This window comes from Cimex lectularius, unplaced genomic scaffold (genome assembly GCF_000648675.2).
Source record: "Cimex lectularius strain Harlan isolate CLEC.00 unplaced genomic scaffold, Clec_2.1 scaffold239, whole genome shotgun sequence".
Classification (NCBI taxonomy): domain Eukaryota; kingdom Metazoa; phylum Arthropoda; class Insecta; order Hemiptera; family Cimicidae; genus Cimex; species Cimex lectularius.
Window position 1 is genome coordinate 640,183 of NW_019392837.1, and position 22,066 is coordinate 662,248.

At 36.0% G+C, this 22,066-nt stretch overlaps 1 protein-coding gene across 2 annotated transcripts; it reads right to left on the reverse strand.

Annotated features, from left to right (window-relative positions):
* Positions 1-382: 382 nt before the first annotated feature.
* Positions 383-17,537, reverse strand: LOC106665713 (integrator complex subunit 1). 2 transcript variants are annotated; one of them, XM_024228603.1, is made up of 32 exons: positions 17,451-17,537; positions 16,877-17,202; positions 14,856-15,091; positions 14,504-14,785; positions 14,216-14,436; positions 14,002-14,140; positions 13,724-13,920; positions 13,352-13,514; positions 10,362-10,607; positions 10,125-10,244; positions 8,972-9,215; positions 8,582-8,916; positions 8,274-8,524; positions 8,013-8,208; positions 7,703-7,843; positions 7,161-7,619; positions 6,921-7,090; positions 6,634-6,842; positions 6,442-6,575; positions 6,186-6,386; positions 5,992-6,115; positions 2,729-2,877; positions 2,527-2,666; positions 2,338-2,467; positions 2,058-2,260; positions 1,875-1,996; positions 1,661-1,811; positions 1,410-1,602; positions 1,224-1,351; positions 999-1,150; positions 673-939; positions 383-584 (listed from the first exon to the last, which is right to left on the reverse strand). In XM_024228603.1, exons 2-32 carry the CDS (start codon positions 17,037-17,039, stop codon positions 469-471), a joined length of 5,982 nt encoding a protein of 1,993 aa, XP_024084371.1. In that variant the 5' UTR covers positions 17,040-17,202; positions 17,451-17,537; the 3' UTR covers positions 383-468. The 2 variants fall into 2 exon arrangements, with proteins under 2 accessions (XP_024084371.1, XP_014247851.1); XM_014392365.2 differs by lacking the exon at positions 17,451-17,537 and having other exon boundaries at positions 16,877-17,210.
* Positions 17,538-22,066: the final 4,529 nt, after the last annotated feature.

The window sequence follows — 22,066 nt, forward strand, 5'->3', positions numbered from 1 at the left end:
TTCCATCGAAGAAACTCATTTTTTGAAGGGGGTTGGGACCAAATTCAGGGTCGCTGAGATCTGATCCCGCTCCTTCCGTTGATGAGTGCAGTGTCAATTTCTTTCAATTGCGGCCACCGGTCCCCTTAGGCATCAGAAAGTCCAGAGGCGACGGTGGGGATCGAACCCACGACCGCGGGATCTACTAGCCGAGAGTCTGATGCCTTAACCACTCGGCTACCACGGCCCCATGTTAGTTTTATAACAATTGTAGACAAAGGGCTTTGCAGGTTTGTAACTAACTTAAAACAAGATCAAAATATACAAATTTATAATTTTTTAAATTATTGTACATAAAGAAAATGATTTTTTTTTTACAAAATTATATTACATGTAAAATACATCATAATAAAAGAAAATTGTTTTTATGATGAGCTAGATCTACCATAGGATAAATAATTAAATCTAAATTTTTAATAGACTCATTTCTCAACAAGCTGACTGAAGGTTGAGAAGTGCAATCGTCCTTGATATACAGGGAGCAGTGTTGATGTTATTTGTTATGCCCAAACAAAACACTTTCTGCAATACTGGCGGTGCTAATTCTAAGGAACAAAAATATATTTAAAAAAATGAGAAAATTTTATATGTAAGTTTGAGAATTATACTAATATTTCTATTGACTGTACTTGCCTTGGGCGCAGACCATCACTTCAGGGAGCTTTTCGAGAGCGTTTAACACGATCTCGGGGTTGTCGGATTCTAGGCAGTTTAAGTAATAAGGGATCGCTTCGGACGCTGCTTTCGGATTCGTCCTCAAGTGTCTTGCGATCATGTTGTGGCAAGTCGTTCTCACTTGAGAGCACGAATGTTTAATGTGTGTACAGTAAAAGGAAAAAAACGCACCGATCGGTTTTTTCCCGCAGTTGAAGTCCAAAAATTGAAGTATAGACGCCAAATCTGTAATTATGTAACATTATATTGGATATGATAGGAAAATTTTTTTAAAAGTTTTATACCGTCTTTTTTGGTCAATGCGACTCGTGCTTCCCACTGAGAATTTGGATTTTCTATTATGTTAATTGGCGTGATAATTACTTCATTTCCATATTCCTTGCTCGATATTATGACGCACAAAGTTCGTAAATAAGAATATTCTTCTTGTAAATCACTGATAGCAAAGAAAACATTACATTAAAAATTGAAAATAAATTAAATTGTGTTAAATCTTCAAATTAAATTACCGTATGAGCTCAGCTTGGTTTTGGATAAAAGCTTCAACCTGTTTAATATTGTGTTTAATGTAACCTTCCAAAAACGAGACGAATTGAGCTACCAAAGGCGATAAAGTATTCGCCTCTCTGGCATAATTCTACAAATACAAAAGAGCGATTAAAACTGCTCTCGTTAACATCAAAAATTATAATTACTTGAAATAATTCGAGATAGCTGTTTAAAATTTTGTGAAGCGATGTCGTGTAATGGTCCTGATAAATGACCGGTTGAAGTAAGTCTAAAATGTTGGCGATCTGCTGGAAAAGTCGCCAGTGGCCTCTTGCGCTGAAGACGTTCCAGTCGAGGTCAACTCGGCCTCGGAGAACCGAAGCTATCATTGGCAATTGCCTAAAAATACAAATAAATAACTAATATTATGGCATGATAATTATTTTTTTTAAATTACCTGAGAACTAAAAGAGGATGAGTCGATGCCATCTTTCTTAAGCACAATTCCAACTCTTGCGACTTTTTGTTCCAATCTTTTGAAATTGAAGTCTCCGACAGGGCTGATATCAAATTGTGAGACATAACATCCATAGTACAACATCCTCCGACTATTTAAATATAAGTTTGAATTGTATCCTTAAGACGAAAACTCAAAGACAAAAACAATATACCTGACAATGCTGAGAAATTATAGAAAAACTTTTTAATATCACTCTCGGAGAGGTGCGTAATCAAGCTTGGAATTTTTAAATATAATTGAACCAAGAGTTGTTTAGACATTTCAGCTTCTTTACTGAAATACAAAAAATATTTATTGGTAAATTATGTTTGATATAAATGTACAAAATAAGTACGTTTTCTTAGGGTATGGCAAGTTTTTTTTCATCAAGTGATTTGCGATGTCAACAGCGAAGTCTATTTCTGTCGCCACAATGCATTGGTACAGAAGTGTAAGTCTTTGAGAAAGATGATACGTTAAATCTTTATTTGCTATCGAGACATAACCATTCTGAGCATTAACGCCTTCGCTGATTATGTAGTCTGTTAAAATTTTCAACTGAAATTGAAACAAATTATTAGTTTGTATTTTGTGTCGACCTACCAACCTCTACGAAATGAAATAATTCAATATACTTGATTAACGTCCAAATTGAGTACGTCTTCTGGAGTGTAATGTTTAGGAGTGTGCTTCTCCCTTCCTTGCCAGAGTTTTGGGCTACAGGTCAGCGCTTTGAGAAAATCAAGTACTGGAGTTGGTTCATATCTGAAAATAATTTATTTAAATGCTATTACCCAAATAAATCTGTCTTCAGAGTTACTCACTGTGCTACGGAATCGCTTTTCAGGAGAATTTCAACACAGTGGCTCAGGGTGTTCCAGCTAGCATGGTGCGTCAGCAATGTTAGCAAGTATGGTCGGCATTGTAGCGTGCTGACTTTTCTCTTGCAAAATAAAAGCTTCATCTGGTGAAAGAAAGGCTGGTTTAGTTACAAGATTTTGTAAAATTGCATAGCGCTTTAATCACCTGTACTTCCATCTTTGAACCTAAAATTTCAGGCTCGAGCTTGACCAGTTTGTCGACAAGATGGCCGGAATCTTCGTCTCGACAGATAAGCAATTTGTTCATGGTTTCAGTAAGCGAACATTCTTCGTGTTCAGCTTCCATTTCGATATCTAAATTAATTTATTATTTATTAAGTTATTAATTTTTTTTGGTGGCTTCATCATTATGATATCCTGCCAATAGACATGAGACAGTTTGCAAGGAGATCCGAGCGGACACCCTGACAACCATGAGGCAATCCACATTGAACAAAGATGTTGAGGCTACCCCTATTTAAGTTTAACTTGGCCTATGTCTTATCTGAGGGATGTGCATGTGGTGCCTCCATTTATATCCGTCCAGATGGGGGTTCAATTCAACCCAGATTTACCGCCGGTGAACTGCGAGGTTAAGCAGACCAAAATGATCGGAAACGATCAATAAAATATGATTTCAGAATTAAGTTCTGCTTTTTCCAATTTTCTTTTTTGTTGTGTTTACATAAAACAACGCTTTCATACATTTATTTTAAAAATTTTTTATTATTTATTATACTGTCCATAAAACTGGACACAATTTAAGTTTAAAACAGCTAAAGAGGTGGGATCGCATCCAGAAATTGTTACATATCGCAAAATGTTTTATGAAAATTTAGTTTTGGTTGAATTTGCCTATCAAATATAATAAATATTAAGACCAAAAATAAATTATATAAAACAAACTACTGAAAAAAAATTACATTGAAACCCCTCCTAATGGGCACCCCTCTCTATAACAACCATTTTTTGCATTCCCCAGCCAAAAAAATAGGGTTTTATACATTTTCAACACTACTATTTCGGAACCCCTCCATTGTGGACATTGCTGTCAGTCCTCATTAAAGTAATTCACCCGTAAAGAATAGACGTAAAATGTAAAAATTGCCATATTTTAAAATATCGTGTAATCAGGGTTCGAGTCTCTTCAGCGACTAATATAGTGGCCATGAGGAGCTGTTAGCGAAGTATTTACTTCTTTAATTATTATATTAATCCATATATGTTTAGCAATCATAATTAACTTTATTAGTTATTTCAATTAATTATACTTTTTATTTAAGTTCTTGGTCGAGTTGAAAATATGGCGAAAAGAGGGAAAATTTGAAAGGTTGTAGGATGAGATCAGGAGTTGGTCCGAGTGTATCGAAGTCAAGATAGCTCAAATGGTTAGAGCAGCGGCGTATTGAGCTGAAGGTCATGGGTTCGAATCCCACTCGTGACAATAACTTTTTCATCTGAACCAAGACCTTAGATAAAAAGTATAATTGATAGATGTAAAAATAGATTTTCTTCTTTTAGCTCTTTTTTTTTAATGGATGTTCCTCCTCACATATGCTGTTCCATGGTCACTGAAACATGTTTTGGTAATCTATTTTTGGGAATTACATAGGTACATTTTGAAAGTTTCTCTTTCTTGGAGGAATTAAATGTGAAGACATTTGAACTCTTTTTCTTTATTTTTGTTTCTCTGCTCTAACACAGTTGACTCTGGTGGAAATTAGGAGGGCAACGCTATTTGTTTAGTCTGTTATTGGCAAAAAGTGCCCATTTTCCTCTGAAGTCTCAACTGTATTTTGTGTGGTGATTAGTGACCGTTAATCGATATTTATTTAGATATCGTGAAATGGTGTGATGTAGGTTTCAGAGAAACATTTTCTTTATCGTGTCAACGTTTCGATCTTTATTGAGATCATCTTCAGGGCCTGGGATTTACAAACATTATTTAAATTTAACAAAAACATGTAGGATGTGGAAAAAAGAGAATTTATACAATGCAAAATATATTTTTTTATATATTCAATCAAAGTATTTCTACTCACTCAAAGTGTTTGTCTTCTGTGTAATTGTGTCATTCTTGCATGTCGTGTCGAGAGTGCCAGTGAGATTTTGCTATTTTGTGTTTATATACGTTGGATTTTGAAGGGGTGAGGAAGGATGTTGGTATAGAAAGACATTCTTGTATAAGGCGTCGTCTTCTTTGAGGTGAAAGGAGCCGACGAAGGGAAAAAATGTGTTGGTAATGGTTCGGCCAGATTATCCTTTCAGGATTATATGGAAAGGGATAAATAGGAAAAGGAAAGCTAAATTGTTGGGCAATTAACCTATGTGAAAAATATTTGATGTGTGGAATGTAATGTGATGATATAGGTATGTTATCTGTATTGAATTTGATTAATGATATTCGCGTAGCTACGACTGAGTTTGTATGTATCTGTTCTGTAATTGATGCTGTGTTTATCTCGGTTGATATAAACCAATTCTAAGAAATTACGTTTATATTTGTTTTGTTCTGTATGTAATATTTTTGGATTTTTGGAGACGAAATTGTGTTGGTGTTCAAAATGGTGGGTAGCGAGTGCTGTAGGATTTTGCTTGGGTTTTTTGCTGCTTGCTGTGCCGGACAGTTTATACAGTTGATCTGTAGATTACGTCAGATTTATTTGTTATTGGTGTGGGATCTTTAATTTTGGAAAAAAGTGTTTGAATTGTTTTATAATTTTTGAAAGCTATTTTGAAGTTATCGGACAAGAGCCCTATACAAAAATGTCTTTTCTATACCGACATCCTTCCCCACCCCTTCAAAATCCAACGTATATAAACACAAAATAGCAAAATCTCACTGGCACTCTCGACACGACACGCAAGAACGACACAATTACACAGAAGACAAACACTTTGAGTGAGTAGAAATACTTTGATTGAATATAAAAAAATTTTTTTTTGTATTGTATAAATACACTTTTTTCCACATCCTACATGTATTTGTTAAATGTAAACAATGTTTGTAAATCCTAGGCCCTGAAGGTGATCTCAATAAAGATCGAAACGTTGGCACGATAAAGAAAATGTTTTTCTGAAACCTACATCACACCAGACCACATCTCACGATCTCTGAATAATCATCGATTAACTGTCTCTAATCACCACACACTTTTATATCAAGATTTAAATCAAAAATTTGCGGTTGGCCATCGCATATTTCCTCCACTTCTAAAGGTGGGCAAAGCGGAGGCAGAAATGTGCTGACACATGTCAGGAGAAACCAGAGGTATTGACACATATCCATCCGATTACCTAACTTAACTGTTTCTAACCTAACCCAACCCATCGGTAATGAGAAGACTGTCTTGAATGACCACGCAAAACAAATTTGTGCATCCAGATGAAAAACATACCTTTATTAAAATAGTCATTGAACAAGCTCACCTTCATCCATTTTCAGTGCATCCTTGATTTTTGATTCCCCCCAGAAGCTTGAATCCGACCGTTTTGTTAATAAATCGAGCAACAGCTTAATCCCTGCATCTTCTTCCTTTTGGCTCAATTTCGACTGAAAGTAATTAAAAGTATGCCAATAAAACTAAAAAAAAGCCCGATTATGATGGAACATCATCACTTACCCTGAGAAATTCGATGTCTTCATCTATCGCTATGTTCGAAAGAAGATAGAACAACGGGCAAGAATATTGAAGTTTTGACGATAAAGATTCCAAAATGAATTTATTGTTTTTCTCTATGACTACCTTGAAGAAACTGACAACTTCATTCACGAGGGGTTTGTCGTACGTTTTCCCATTTGTTATAAATTCCTGGACCAATGTCTAAAAAACATAATCAATATACACAAATGAATTTTAAATGTTTCAATTAAAATACCCTTAGTAAATTAGCGAACTGGTACTCGAGATTATAAGTAGATTTGGCTGGGAGAAAAACAGTTTCCAATAGAGAATTTCCTTGTCCAGCCGAAAAGCAACTAAGCTGGAATTTATCTTTCTTTTTGACTGTTTCTAAAAACAAAAACAAAAAAATATATTTTTTTAATTAATTAAATTTACTAGAACTTACCTTTGGGGAAAACGAGTGGATCGATGTCCATAGGTTGAACTTTCTGAGGGTCTTGTAGGTCGAGCACACTGGTAAAAGTTTCACCGCCTTTAGCACCTCTCCTGTGCTGAACTTCTACAAGTTGTATCATGTACGTCTTGTCGATCACAGCATCACCGACAGAACTCTGATCACTAATCACTGCACTGTCCAACGTGGCCAACAACTTGCTATACAAATTTCACAATCCGTTAATAGATATACAAGTTTTTGAATTAATTATTTTAAATTGACACCGTCACACTTGCCTCATCGAAGCAATCGGTATTCCAAAACTTTGTATGAACAAAATCAATTGATTCATATCAAGATCAGTCAACGCAGCTTTGACAAGACGTGGAACATGTGATCTAATCATTCTCAATTTTAGCCAGTCTGGGATGAGAAGGGCTTCCTCTGAAGTATCCACTAAGAAGCCCTAGTAAATTTGTTTATTTTTTTTTTTAATTAAATGTAATTTATTATTATTTTTTTTTAAATAAAGGTACCTTAGGTGATTTAGATATATCCTGGGGAAACCAAGTGTTTAAAAGGTGAACGTATTGAGTAGTTGCACTGACTGCTTCTGGCCCGTAAGTTAACAGTATGACCATAGCATGCACGACCAAAATGTAGACAGTGCACTCCTCTCCTGACGGCCAAGAAACGAGGACCTGATCCTGAGACTCGGACCAAGTGTACTTGTCCTTTTTAGGCTCCCTGGCTTTTGTGAGGTAGTTGTAGAATATCTGCAAGAAAGCGTCTAGAGCTGGGTTCGGCCTTTCGCCGGCCGGGAGTATCGAGGCCATTATTGTACTGCGTTCCACTATGAGCTGAGCCATGTCCAAAACGAGTTCTCCCATTTCGTTCAAATCACCGATGGCGTGTTGAGACAGAAAACAGAGATAAGCGGTGACAAGGTTCGGCTCATTTTCCACTTGGCAGGCAGACCTCAACGAAGCCACAATCTAAAAGTATATTTATGGTAAAACAGTAAAAATTACAAATCAAAAGAATTATTAAGAAAGAAGTTTGCATTAAAAAAAATTACTTGAGGTCTTGCTGCTTCAAAATGTGGAATCTTTGGCAACTGGTCCATCAGCCAACTTGGATCTTCTTTCAGTATTAATGATTTGTCTCTATCCATATCCACATCTTCATCAAGCAAAGGTGAAATGACCAGTTTCAAACCCTATAACAACAATAAAAATAAAATCTATTTTCTGTAATGTCCTAGTATTTGAAACATTAAACAAAGTAAAGTTGTGAGTAGGTGAGGAGGACAAAGACTAAAACTGACTATTTATCAATGGTTAAAACATTTTTTTCTGATTATTCATACAATAATGAGAAATATTTACAGCTATCGCTAAAGCTCGGTTGTTTGGAGAGCTGAGCCTTCTCAAGAAATAATCCAGAACTTCACAAGCGTTGACAGGATCTTGATTAGCGTCTGTTAGAATATTTTGAAGATGTTTCAAAAGCTGCTGGTATTTTCCTTCTTGTTTATGTCCAGAGCTAAGAAGGAACTCACATAGGCATTGCACTGGAAGATGACTATAAAAAAAAAATTAATATAATCATAATTTTTTTAAAATAAAAATAATTGTAAAATTTCTAACTTTAAAGCTCCATCTGAGTTGTGGACGAGATCAGCAAGCCAAGGCATGCTTTGTGATGACCCTTGCCTGTGAATTATATCAAGAAGAAAATCAGGCTGTCGCGATCTACATAATAAATGGCCTAGTTTTAACGGAGTATTCAATGCTTTAATCGTTTCGATTGTCGCTTGTGGAGGGCGTCTCGGTGGCCCTTGAGGGTCCATCGTCACCAACTGGGACAAAAGTAGAGATGACTGTTCCGTGATTTCCATCTGTAAACACCACAATTAATTTATTAAAATTCCAATATTGACGCTGTTGATACGCACTTTTGTGGATGCAGCGGCAAGATGAGTTTCGAATTCAAGTATCCCTTGCTTTTCCACTGTCAGTAGTTGGAGATCCTCGTAACCGGGAGGAAAGACAAAGTGGCTTGTGATACACATCTCCATAAGTATTCTCAGTGTCGGGTATTTATTCCAAGTCAGTTCTCCGAACTTTTCCGGATTGTGTGATGAAAGAATCAACAAAAGGGTGCAGCCTTTCCAGTAGAGAGACGAAATGGCCAATGAAGGAGGCTTATAGCCACTGGGAAGGTCTATGTTATCGGGATGCCTGTATGCCGATAGGTTGAATACAAGATCAAATATCTGAATTTGATCACCTGAAAACAATCAAGCAAATAAAATCTGTGTTGAAAAGCAATAAAAGACACATACATTTAAGTATCGGAGTGATTGGGTTATTGACAGCAGCTGCACGCTTTGTGATTTCAAGTGCTAGATCCAGAGCGTCAGAAGGTGAAAGGGGATGCTCTTTTGACAACCCGATCATTAATATTGTGATAATGGTCTTCTCAAAAACTGGTGCCTCTGAAGCCATTCTCATAAACAATGACCTGTCTTGATCCGGTGGCCAATTATCAGTCTTGTAGTATTGTTCTGCTGGCTCTAACAACAAGACCTGAAAATAAATATATAAAAAATTTTTATTTTAAACTTTTTTATTTTTTTTAAATGACCCTAGACAAAATCCATTGGTCAGAGACTAACTTAGGCTGCGATGATCTCCAAGGCATGCACCGGGGAGAGACCCGCTGCCGCCGCCAACCAGGAGGCACCCAAAGGCTCAACCATTATTTTCCTTACATAAATAACATATTGACAGACCCCTCTTGGAGGGAGTGATTGAAAACCATTTATAAATAATTTATAGAAAGGACCAAAATTTCCCATGGTCCGGGGCTATTTTAAACTTGAAAAATCATCTAAAGGGCTAAACAAGTTTGAGTATATCATGAATATTGTACATTGTTTGGCTGAATAAAAAATGGGACAGCCAGTTAGACGGATGTACGCAACTTGGCACTTTTGACACCAGTTGTTCTGCTCCAAACATGAATGAATAAAGTGGTTTATGTTTATTAAACCAAAAAAGAAAATTTTATCAATTTCACTAATAAGATAATTGTTAAATTATGAGATTTCTTTTTGATGTCTGAAGGGCTGGTCTTTTAGCTTGTCATATCCGATCATTTTGGTCTATCATTACAGCTTGGAGCCAGACCAAAATGATTGGAAAAAACCATGTTGAAGGTCAGTTGGAGATTTCCCTTTTTCGGGTCTGGACCCGAAACCCCCTGGGGGAGGGGGTAACTGTACATGTGGCTTGGTCATTTCTGATCATTTTGGTCTATCATACGGCTTGGAGCCAGACCAAAATGATTGGAAAAAACCATGTTGAAGGTTAGTTGGAGATTTCCCTTTTGGGGTCCAGGGGAGGGGGTATCTGAACATGTGGCTTGTCATTTCTGATCATTTTAGTCTATATTTTAAAAATGATCAGAAGTGACCTATCTAAAGTAGATATTACCTTCTGAAGTGCATGCGTGTAATCTGCAGGCGATGGCTTGTAAACGCTCAAGACAGTCTCATTCAGCCACCAAATCGCGTCACACTGAATGGTAGAAATTGTAAACTGCATCTTTTCCATCTAAAAGTGTTCAAGTGTTTATTTGAAACAGTCATACATTAAAAACAACACAATAGCCTTGATCTGGAATAATTTATTTTTACGAATTAAGCCAAAAGTAAAATTTCATGGACTTACTTGTGTCAAATCTTTTTTTTCAGTCCTCGCATGAGGCATAACGGCAAGGAAAATGCAAAGGGAGATTATATCAACCGTTGACATGAATGACCTGCTGCTGTCAATCTCTCGTGACAGTGGCTCCGTGTGCGACATGAGACCCCTACAGAAATCCTGCAGTTTCAATTCATGCCTAAGGACTCTTGCCAACTCACGAAGTAGGCCTCTCAGTGGTCTTAAGAAATCATCTCGATGCATTAAAAGCTCCTTTAATCAAAGCAGATGTATAAAAATATTATAAATAAAATATAATAATTATTTAGAGATTGTGAGATGCGGACTGGTGTGATACAGGTTTAAAAAAACATTCCTTTATCATGCCGTTTCAAGCTTTATTGAGGTCATCTTCAGGGCCGGGGAATTATAAACATTGTTTAAATTACATAAATACATATAAGATATGACTATGAATTTATACATTGAAGTACACAATATAAAAATTTTAGATTTAATTATTTTTAGAATTTTATATATCAGAGCGAAACTCATGATTTAGAAAATTCATGTCAGCATACTCCCTAATTATAACATGGTATGAAAACCAGATACGATTGGCAAGATCATGGATACCTTTTACTTAAGAGATAGGATACTTTTGAGATAGAAAGTTGGTGTCCGAGTGGATCGAGGTCACGATAGCTCAAGTGGTAGAGCAGCGGCGTATCAGACCGAAGATCGTGGGTTCGAATCCTGCTCGTGCCATTGACTTTTTCATCTCAACTAAAAACCTTAATTAATTGTAATATATTAATTGGTCAAGCAGACCACAAAATTAGTGAACTTTTACTTAAGGTTAGAGGTAAAAATATGTATATGAATAGCTACACAAGCGAGACGCTGCTATGAATCTTTATGTAGCCCTGGTTTTATTTCTCGCATTATCCATGCGATGCTTTTTCTGCCTCTCTTTGAACTTGTATTCGTACTCCCTCAAAGTGTTTTCTGTGTAGATGTATCACTATTGTGTCATGTTGAGAGTGTAAGTAAGATATTAATGTTTTTTGTTTATATATGTTTGATTTTTAAGGAGTGGGGAAGGAGGTAAGGATAGAAATTAATTTTTCTATGAGGAGTCAGTTTCTTTGAAGTGAAAGGGACCGACAATGGAAAAAAGGTGTAATGGTTTGTTGTTCAGGCCTGGTTAGGCTTTCAGGATTGTTATATTATTAGGGAAAGGAGAGATAAATTATTGGGGATTTAGACTATGTAGAATTGTTTGATGTGCGGAGTGTAATGATTGTTTTATATGTTATATTATATGTTTTGTGTCTTATGTGTACGTTATTGATAGCGAACTTGATTTATATCAGCATAGCTGCAGCTGAGTTTACATGTGTCTGTTCTGTAATTGATGCTGGGTTTATCTCTGTTGATGTAAACCATTTCTAAAAATTCACTAATTTCGTGGTCTGCTTGACCAATTAATATATTACAATTAATTAAGGTTTTTAATTGAGATAAAAAAGTCAATGGTACAAGCGGGATTCGAACCCACGATCTTCGGCTAGATACGCCGCTGCTCTACCACTTGAGCTATTGTTACCTCGATCCATTCGGACACTAACTTCCCATCTCAAATCCACCTTTTGTATTTTCCCTCCTTTTTGCCATTTTTCAAATGTCGTGCAATCTATTTGATTCTCGGCGATAAATGAAATCGCCACGGAGAGCTTTAGTGAAGGTATACTTCATTTTAAATTTATTTATTCACTTGTTTTCGTGGTCCGCTTGACCAATTAATATATTACAATTAATTAAGGTTTTTATGACATTTGAAAAATGGCAAAAAGGAGGGAAAATTCAAAAGGTGCGGTTGAGATGGGAAGTTAGTGTCCGAGTAGATTGAGGTCACGATAGCTCAAGTGGTAGAGCAGCAGGGTATCTAGCCGAAGATCGTGGGTTCGAATCCTGCTCGTGCCACTGACTTTTTTTATCACAACTAAAAACCTTAATTCATTTGTAAAAAGTTACACATTACTAAAGTTAAAGTCAAAGTTTATTTTTGTTTTCTTCTGAGGTTAGTATTTTTGGATTGTTGAATGTTCAAAATGGTTGGTAGCCTGTTATGAAGGATTTTGTTTGGGTTTTGTGCAATATTTTGTTTTACCCTTTTATCCAGATATTGGTTTATAATGCCGATGTAAGTTGCTGGACAATTATTATACAATTGATTTTGTAAATCACATCAGACTTATTTGTCACAGGTACGGGATCTTTAACTTTGGTAAAAAACCTACAACCGTTCAAATTTTCCCTCTTTTTGCTATATTTTCAAATGTCGTGTAATCAGGATTCGATTATCAGCAACTTATAAAGATAGTTAGAGCAGCATAATTGAGCTGAAGGTCGTGGGAACGAATCCCGCTTGTGACACTAATTTTTCATCTCAACCAAAAACCTTAGATAAAAAGAATAATTAATTGGAATAACTAAACGGTCAATTATGACCACTAATGCAAATATCGATAAATTTAATAATTAAAAAAGAAGAAATTACTTCATTAACAGCTCCCTGTGACCACTTCAAAAGTCGCTGAGAATCGAATCCTGATTACAAGAAATTTGAAAATATGGCAAAACGAGGGAAAATTCGAACAATTGTAGGGTGAGATGGAGAGGTGGTGTCTGGGAGGATCGAAGTCATGTTGGCTTAAGTAGTAGAGCAGCATAATTGAGCTGAAGGTCGTGGGAACGAATCCCGCTCATGACATTAATTTCATCTCAATCAAAAACTTTAGATAAAAAGAATAATTAGCTGGAATAATAAACAACTTTATAAATCCTTGGCCCTGAAGAAGATCTCAATAAAGATTAAAATGTTGGTACGATAAAGAAAATATTTTTCTAAACCTACATCACACCAGACCGCATATCATGATCTCTAAATAAACATTACTTAATGGTCACTAAATATTACACATAAAAATATAATGAAAATTCAAAGAACTCACTAAAAATATGGTAGCTAAATGATCTGCTGCTGACAGCGGATTGCACTGAAAAATCACACTGAGCATCGTCATGTTGTTTGGATTGCGAGAGCTGGACAACTCATTGTAAATTGTGTGCTTTAACATTGTGCCCAAATTGTCTGGATGTGCTGTTACAAGCTCCCTTAAAAATAAATACACAAAATTATAAATATTCAGGCAGTTCATTTTCCGACGCACAATAGGAAATACAAGCCAACAGCTGATCAAATGGATTCTGGGGCAGAAGTTAAGATAATCACATTTAAAGACCTTTTAAAAGCAGGCTATGAATTTTTTTTTTTAATGGCTTGTTGAAAAATGCACCATCCAGCTTATAATTACAATACATACTTAATACACAGCTGGTAATAACTGCTGAGCGCTTTTGTCTTCAGCCTCATCTTGATCAGTGAGCTAATAACTTCAATATCCTTTTTTGTATGTGTGCTGCAATTGACGCAGACCGACATAAGAAGCTCTTGTGCTGAGCGTGTCAGTTTTGGGTTCTGTATCCAGGCTTCCAGTCTTGGCGTGATCAAAAGTCTCACCTTATTTATTAAAATCAAAACAAAATACATGTAATAATTTATGTAATAGTTTAATTAAGAAGAATGTGTGATAAAACACACCTCGGATACTCCACACAAGGCAGTTAACATCCTGAGAAAATTTCTGTTTATAAGATCAATACTCTGTCTTCTTGACAACTGTTCCTTAACAGTTTCCAAAACGATATTTTCAACAGAATCCTTGTTCCAACGAAATCGGCTAAAAATATTAAATTCAGGATGAAAATATCCTTAGAAATAAAAAAATAATTTATTTAATGTTTATGAAACTAACTTTGTAGCGGGTGTAAATGTCTCGACCATGAATGGCTCCGAGAGTGTCATTTTAATTGTCGTCACGATGTCATCTTCTTGTTGTTCTGGCCGACCGGCTATTTCGGGCAGGATGGCTGAGCTGTGCTTCGTGCCCAAAGAATAGATAATATTCTCTACAAAATTCTTGGCGAGATCATGGTCAACCCAGTTCCTGTCGCCGCCAGCATCCTCCAAGTATAGCTATAAAATTGATCAACAACAATTTTTGTTAGTCTAGGTAATAAATATTAACAAATGTCGAATATACCTTTAACAAACTTTCAGGCCATTTCTTTATTTCTTTGAAAGAATTGTTGATGATGTTTATCGCTAAAAGGGCTGTAATGATATTCATTTTTGAAGGAAGTGTTTTAAATGAAGAACTCACAATTTCCCTTTTTAAAAGAGAACTGAGCCCAGCGACGATGAATTCGTTTGTGAATAGGGAACTTTTAATTTTTGAAAGGTAAGACAATCCGATATAGAGTATTGAGTCTACTTTGAACCTCTGCCCTTTAAGTAATTTAATCGCACCACAAATTAAACCAATCTACAAAATTAAAAAAAAAAATAAATAAATACAAACTATAACAAAAAAACATATTAGACAAAATTCTTACACATTTGTCTTGTTCATCGTTCTCTAATGCTTCCATAACGTTAGGAACCAATTCTGGTGTGTCAACTTCGAGCGCTAATGATTCCCATGTGTCAGTTGACGAAGAGGAACTGCTTGAAGACGAACTCCCAGAAGTTGTAACTCCTGCACGCTGGCCCAAACCGCTCGATAACTTAGACTTTTTTGAGGGAATCGACGATGATAAAGCAGGGCCATCACGCTTTCTATCTCTCTCACCTAGTCAATTAAATAAGATAAAATATTTTTCCTTTGAAATTATACACAATTTAAATAAGTAAAAATATATTAAAAGATATTTAAAAGTGATTAATTGATCCTGGTTTTCATAGTTTTGTCAGCTAGTGGGATCACTTTACTAGGTCTGTCTACTCTCACTCAGTTTTGTGCCATCTGCAGGCTAATAAACGCCAACTTTAATACTTGAGAAAGAGCACCTTTTCCTATAAAACTAAGCACTTTCATTAGTGCCTCCTTGAAGAAGAGAACTGCCTTGCCAAAGTGGTTGAACTGTAACCAGGATCTTTCACATCCACAAAGGATGTGTGCCAATGTCTTTGGTTTCTCCATCATAGTTGGCATGTCACTATTTTGCACATCTTCTGTAAGTGGTGGTTAAGAGGGCAGTGGCCGTATATAGGAGTTCCTTAGCCATGGTTTTTGAGAAATTAGCGTGCCTCATATCTGGTGTTTTGGCCAGGTCGTTGGGATTTTCTTTCTCAAGAAAGTTTTCCACTTAAAACTTTAGCATACGCTCTGATGCTGGTTTCATGGGTGGGATGGCTGCCCTTTTTTGGCCAAGTGGTCACCTTTTTAGTTTCCTTCTATATTTTTATATCACAGAAACCAACACCAACTTGTGCTTTCGTAAGGTTATTAGGCAATTTATGCGTTCCCAGATTTGTTTGGAGCTAAAAGCACATTTAGTGCCTTTATACCTGACTGTCTGAAAGTTGTAAACTGGCTCCTTTCATATTTTTCTTTTTTAAATCCCAGAACATCACTGACCCACCGAGAAATACCACTCCAGAACATCAATTACCCACTGAGAAATGTCACGCCAGAACATCAATGACCCACCGAGAAATGTCACCCCATCACCCCAGAACATCACTGACCCACCGAGAAATACCACTCCAGAACATCAATGACCCACCGAGAAATACCACTCCAGAACATCAATGACCCACCGAGAAATGTCACTCCAGAACATCAATGACCCACCGAGAAATGTCATCCCAGAACATCAATGCCTACCGAGAAATGAGGAACCATACAACATGGAGCATATGAAATTATGCCTGTCTAACAATTTGAGGCCAACTCTATCTGTAAAGAAAATTCGTCCCAAATCTTCCAATCTCCAAATCACATGTTCCCGAATTGAAGCCTGGCCATTTTCTGAGCTTTAGTAAGAAGACGTCCATGAGCTGGATACTGATGTTTTCATTGAGCCTTCTTCCTACAGTCCTGGAGGAAATGGAAACATTTCGGACGTGTCTTATCAGATTTCGTACGTCATTTCCTATAATGCTGCAATTTTGTAGAGCTTGATGATGGATGAATTTATCATCTCTCTCACCCGAAGACCCTGTCCTGGTGTTCTATGAAGTCCTGTTTCTCTGAAGCCCAAAGAACCCTTCCTATATACTAAGTCCCGTGGCAGCTTTGCGTTGATTCTATCCTTCCTCTAACAATGTTGTGACCCTGACACTGTCATACTTATTCACATGCCTGACTGGAGGCATCGAAAATGGTTTAAGAATAAAAATAATATCGAAGTAAATCAATGTAGAAAAATATTAACTGAAAGTAAACTTTAGGCCCAGCAGAATGGAACTGCATAATGCTACATTTTGTGCAAATGGGATTAAAAAGTGTGAAGTATCTGGATAGAGATGCCATGTCTAAGCTCTGAGATCAAACGAATAGTCACATTTTTCCCCGAGTAGAAAGATAATCCCTTGCAATCTTAATAATTTATGTTTTACCAGAATGACATACCTGAAGACTGAGGTAACGTAGCTTTGGGTCCGCTGTTCGCCGGTGCGTTTCTCTGCTTGTTATCGGCCGAGCTGCCTTTCGCTCCCAGGACGTACAAATCCTGGGGAAACTGCGGCGCCTTGCTCTTGCTGCCGCGTCCCGACGAGGACTTGGTCCTTTCCATTTTTTCGTGTGAAAAAAGCCAGACAAGTGTGGCACTATGTAATACCGGATGCCTGCGGCATTCGAATTTCGAACTGTCGGCAGAGGTAACACCACAGGTCCACAGTCCTGAACAGTCTTGGGAGGTTCTGGTCTCTGGAAATCTGGATAGAGGCGCAACCTTCCTACGGTTACACAAACATGGGCTTTATCGGTTTATGTATCAGTTTAAATTTCCAACGAATTCAAAATAACAATACTAATACTAAATAGCAAAATTTAACAGATTAGCTAAAATATTACATTATAACCAAACTATGTATTTATATTACATAAATTTTCCGTCTCTGAAACATCAAAAATTTGATCTAGTTTAGTATTTGTGGCTTCGCGTTTATAATAAGATTTAATGTGAATGAATTAACAGTCTTACGAATTAAACAATTAAACGGCTCTGAGGGTCTGGCTGGTGGCTATTAGAAAAACACCGAATTAAACCAAAAACTGGGACGACTTTTTGCAGGTCCCTTTTTGGGGCCCTATAGGGTGCTGCCACCACTCTCTCCCCAACATTAATCATCAAGCAAATGAACAAAGTGAATAAATTGGAAGGGAAATAATTAATTTGATAAGGGGAAGGAAAGAAGAAAAATTAATTAATTTTAAATAAACAAAATATGTACATAAATAAAAAGTGATGACAGCTTATTTAGCTTGATTGCCTATAAATTAAAAAGAATTAAACAATAGTGAATCTTACTGGCTATCATATTTTTTTCTTTCCAGGAAAGTTTGATTTTCCTTAAATCTGTTGTAATTAGCAAATTGTAGAAAATTAAATCATTAATAATGTAAAAATCCCTCTTTGTCTACATATTCTTTCTTTCCGACAGAAAACAAATAGTCAAAATAAAATCATTTAAATCATGTCCCTTTGTGGCTTCCTCGGGAGTCCCGCAAGGGTCTCATCTTGGACCAGTTTTGTTTCTCTTATTTATTAATGATATCCATCTTGCTCTCCCTTCTGCTCAATTTTTATTATTTGCTGATGATCTGAAAATCTATTCCATAATCACTTCTCCTTCCGATTGCTTACAATTACAAAATTCTATCAATAATGTGCTAACCTGGTGCTCTAATAACAAACTTGCTCTTAATGTTTCCAAATGCTACACAATTACATTCTCTCATAAGAAACAACCTTTTATTTATCTCTATACTCTCCATGATGCTCTTTTAACGCGAGTTGAGGTCGTAAAGGATCTTGGTGTACTTTTTGATCAAAAGCTCAAGTTTAAAGAACATATTTCTTCAATAAAAAATAGATCTATGAAGATGCTAGGTTTCATCATCCGGAACACCTATGAATTTAAAAATCCTCTATGTTTTGTCCATCTTTATAAAGCTTTTGTACAACCCATACTAGAATATGCTACACCTGTTTGGAACCCATTCTATCTAAATTATCAAAAAATTCTTCAATCTGTACAAAACAAATTTTTAAAAAAACTTTCCTACAAACTCAATCTTCCTCCGAATTCTGCCTACCCTGGAATCCGCTCTGAATTTAAACTTTTCGAACTGGCACTAAGAAGGGATTACTTTGATATTGTTTTTGTATTTAAATTATTAAACAATCTCATTGATAGTCCTTATCTCCTCTCTCAACTACAGCTACATGTCCCTTCGTACTCTCTTAAAACCTATAAATTATTTTATATTGAATTCCAAAGCTCTAACTACATGCTCTCTTCTCCTCTACACAGAATGATGATCAAGAGTAACAACATCTGCAATAGCATTGACTTCTTCAATAGTTCTGTGCAATCTGTGAAAAACCTTATCCTACAACCTTAGTTGAATGCTTTTATATTTCATACTGTACAAAATTATTACAATTTATTTCATTTACTGGTTCAACTAATTCTCGCACTCTAGTCTTATTATATATTTACAAAGAGTATTATTTTCATTAAATATGTACCTAATTATTGTAGTTTCAATTGTCTTTCAGCTTTATTTTGTTTCCTCTGCCTTATTTGGTTAGTAATTATGTCTTACATTTTTGTTGTTCAGTTTTTACTCTTTAATTGTATTTTTATATTTATCATTTATATTTACCATTTATATTATTACCATGAATATACGTCCTTATTCTTTTTATATATATTATTTGTATTTTTACATATATTATTTATATTTTTTGTTTTTGTAAAATGTCTTTTTTTATAGTGGATTTCGATCCGTAAATAAATAAATAAATAAATATTCTTTCTATATAAACTGCTCAAAAATGAATAGGGATATTTGCAATTTATTCTTATTCTATTAATTTTAATTCAATTAAAAAAATATATTCTTTTTCGTTGGATGAAACAATATAGAAAAAAAACCCAAAAACCATTAAATGTTAATCCTCATTAAATAATAGATTTACTTAAAAATGTGTGGTGATTAGTCGATGATTTCAAATTCAATATAGATAACATACTTATGTCATCACATCACATTCCACACGTCAAACATTTTTACAGTCTAATTTTTGAACAATTTAGCTTTCCTTTTCCTATTTATTCCGTGTATATAATCCTGAAAGGATAATCTGGCCGAACCATTACCAACGTTTTTTCCCTTCGTCGGCTCTTTTCACCTCAAAGAAGCCGACGCCTTATACAAAAATGTCTTTTCTATACAGACATCCCTCCCCACCCCTTCAAAATCCAACATATATAAACATAAAACAGCAATATCTCACTCGTACTCTCAACACGAAACGCAAGAATGGCACAATTACGCAGAAAACAAACACTTTTGAGTGAGTAGAAATACTTTGATTGAATATAAAAAATATATTTCGCATTGTATAAATTCACTTTTTTTCCACATCCTACATTTATTTGTTAAATTCAAACGACGTTTGTAAATCCCAGGCTCTGAAGATGATCTCAATAAAGATCGAAACGTAGGCACGATAAAGAAAATGTTTTTCTGAAACCTATATCACACCAGACCGCGTGGCGCGTCTCACGATCTCTAAATAATTACTTAAAAATATTAAGCATGAAGCTTATTCATTTTGTAAACAAACACATTTTCTCATCTTTTCTAATCCAGTTATATTCTCTTTAACCATGGAAAGACATCATCTTGAACCCGAAGTTCGCAATATTATTGTGTACCACTGGCAAGTGGATATCGCAGAGGGAGTTGGTTTGTCTCGGACGTGGTTAGCCCAATTAAGTACCAATAGGAGGCCTGGTAGTGGATCTCAGCGGGTTACAACGCAAAGGGAGGACAGAAAGCTGCAAGACGGAAACCCTTTCCACAGTGCCCAACAGATCCTAAATGAAGTACAAGATGTTTTGACGAGGCCTTTATCAACACAAAGGATTCATAATCTATTGTAGGAAGTTGGCCTCATATCAGATGCCTTTTTGAGATGACCTGCAGCAACAGCCTAGCACTAGCAACTCAGGAGAAGATGATACAGAGAGCGCCTCAAAGAGAACACCATTTGGAATGCTGTATGTTTATTGATGAGTTGTGATTCTGTCTCTATAGTTATAGTAGGCGACGAAGCATCTTCCAAGAACAAGGGATGTGTACAATGCCCCAGTTCGTACTCTCTTCAGTGCAGTCTGAAGGAGGCACTGTAATGGTCTGAGCTGGGATTTACACTGAAGAACGGACTGGATTCCATACTGCTGAAGGCACCTTAGCAAAGTCGGTTATGTCCAAGCAATTATTGGTGATTACATCCCTCAAACAGGGATCTCATTGACAGGGATTTTTGATTTCTGGATGAGAATGCCAGACCTCATAGAGGTAGAGTTGTTCGTTGTTGTTAAGAAAACCTGGGAATTTCCCATCTGCCCCTTCTCCCATTGCCTCCAGACCTCAATCCCATTGAGCACATGTGGGATGCATTGCAGAGAAGGCTTTTTGATCACCAACCACAGCCAGTTGACCTGCAACATCTGTGTGTAGCGTTGTGACATCTATGGAGTGAAATTTATGAAATTATTAATTCACTATTTTCGTGGTCCGCTTTACCAATTAATACAAGACAATTAATTAAGGTTTTTAGTTGGCAGAAAAATGGCAAAAGGAGGGAAAACTCATAAGGTGGGGTTGAGATGAGGAGTTGATGTCCGAGTGGATCGAGGTCACGATAGCTCAGGTGGTACAGCAGCGGCATATCTAGCCGAAGGTCGTGGGTTCGAATCCCTCTCGTGCCATTAAATTTTTTTCATCTCAACTAAAAACCTTAATTAATTGTCTTTATGAAATTAGTTATAACCTTATTAACAGTATGCCTAATAGTTGCACAGAGGTTTTATATTGTTGAAAGGCTGGTAACTAATTACAGGGATAGAGATGGTTAGAATGAGGATGCAAGATTACAAGCATGTTTTTTTTTCCCATTATACAATACATATTAAAATTATCATTAGGTAATTGTGTGGAGAAGTGGAGTGTGGTGAAGAAAAGAAATGAAATGTAGAAAGGAAGTGTTAATGTTGTTTGGTTGTTAACAATGAACAGCATATATGTTCATAAAAAAGAAGTACGTGTGTGGTGAAGTGACCACTAGTCTATGATTATTCAGAAATCGTGAGATGCAGTCTGGTGTGACGAAGTACACCGACTTCCTTTCCTTCTTCAAAATCCAACATATATAAACATAAAACAGCAAAATCTCACTGGCACTCTCAACACGACACGCAAGAATGGCACAATTACACAGAAAACAAACACTTTTGAGTGAGTAGAAATACGTTGATTGAATATAAAAAATATATATTTTTTTATTTATATAAATTCACTTTTTTCCACATCCTACATGTATTTGTTAAATTTAAACAATGTTTGTAAATCCCAGGACCTAAAGATGATCTCAATAAAGATCGAAATGTTGGCACGATAAAGAAAATGTTTTTCTGAAACGTAAGTCACACCAGACTGCATCTCACGATTTCCGAATAAAAAAAAAGTACTTTATTTTTATAACATAAAGTTATGAATTTATCTGATTTAACAATAATCAGA

Excerpts from the sequence above, each read along its gene's own strand:
- LOC106665713 (XM_024228603.1), bottom strand. The coding sequence starts at position 17,039 with ATGGAAAGGACCAAGTCCTCGTCGGGACGCGGCAGCAAGAGCAAGGCG. Across the intron at positions 8,525-8,581 it reads TTGCCGCTGCATCCACAAAA|ATGGAAATCACGGAACAGTC; the intron begins GTGCGTATCAAC and ends TGGTGTTTACAG. Across the intron at positions 6,387-6,441 it reads AGTTCGCTAATTTACTAAGG|ACATTGGTCCAGGAATTTAT; the intron begins GTATTTTAATTG and ends TATGTTTTTTAG.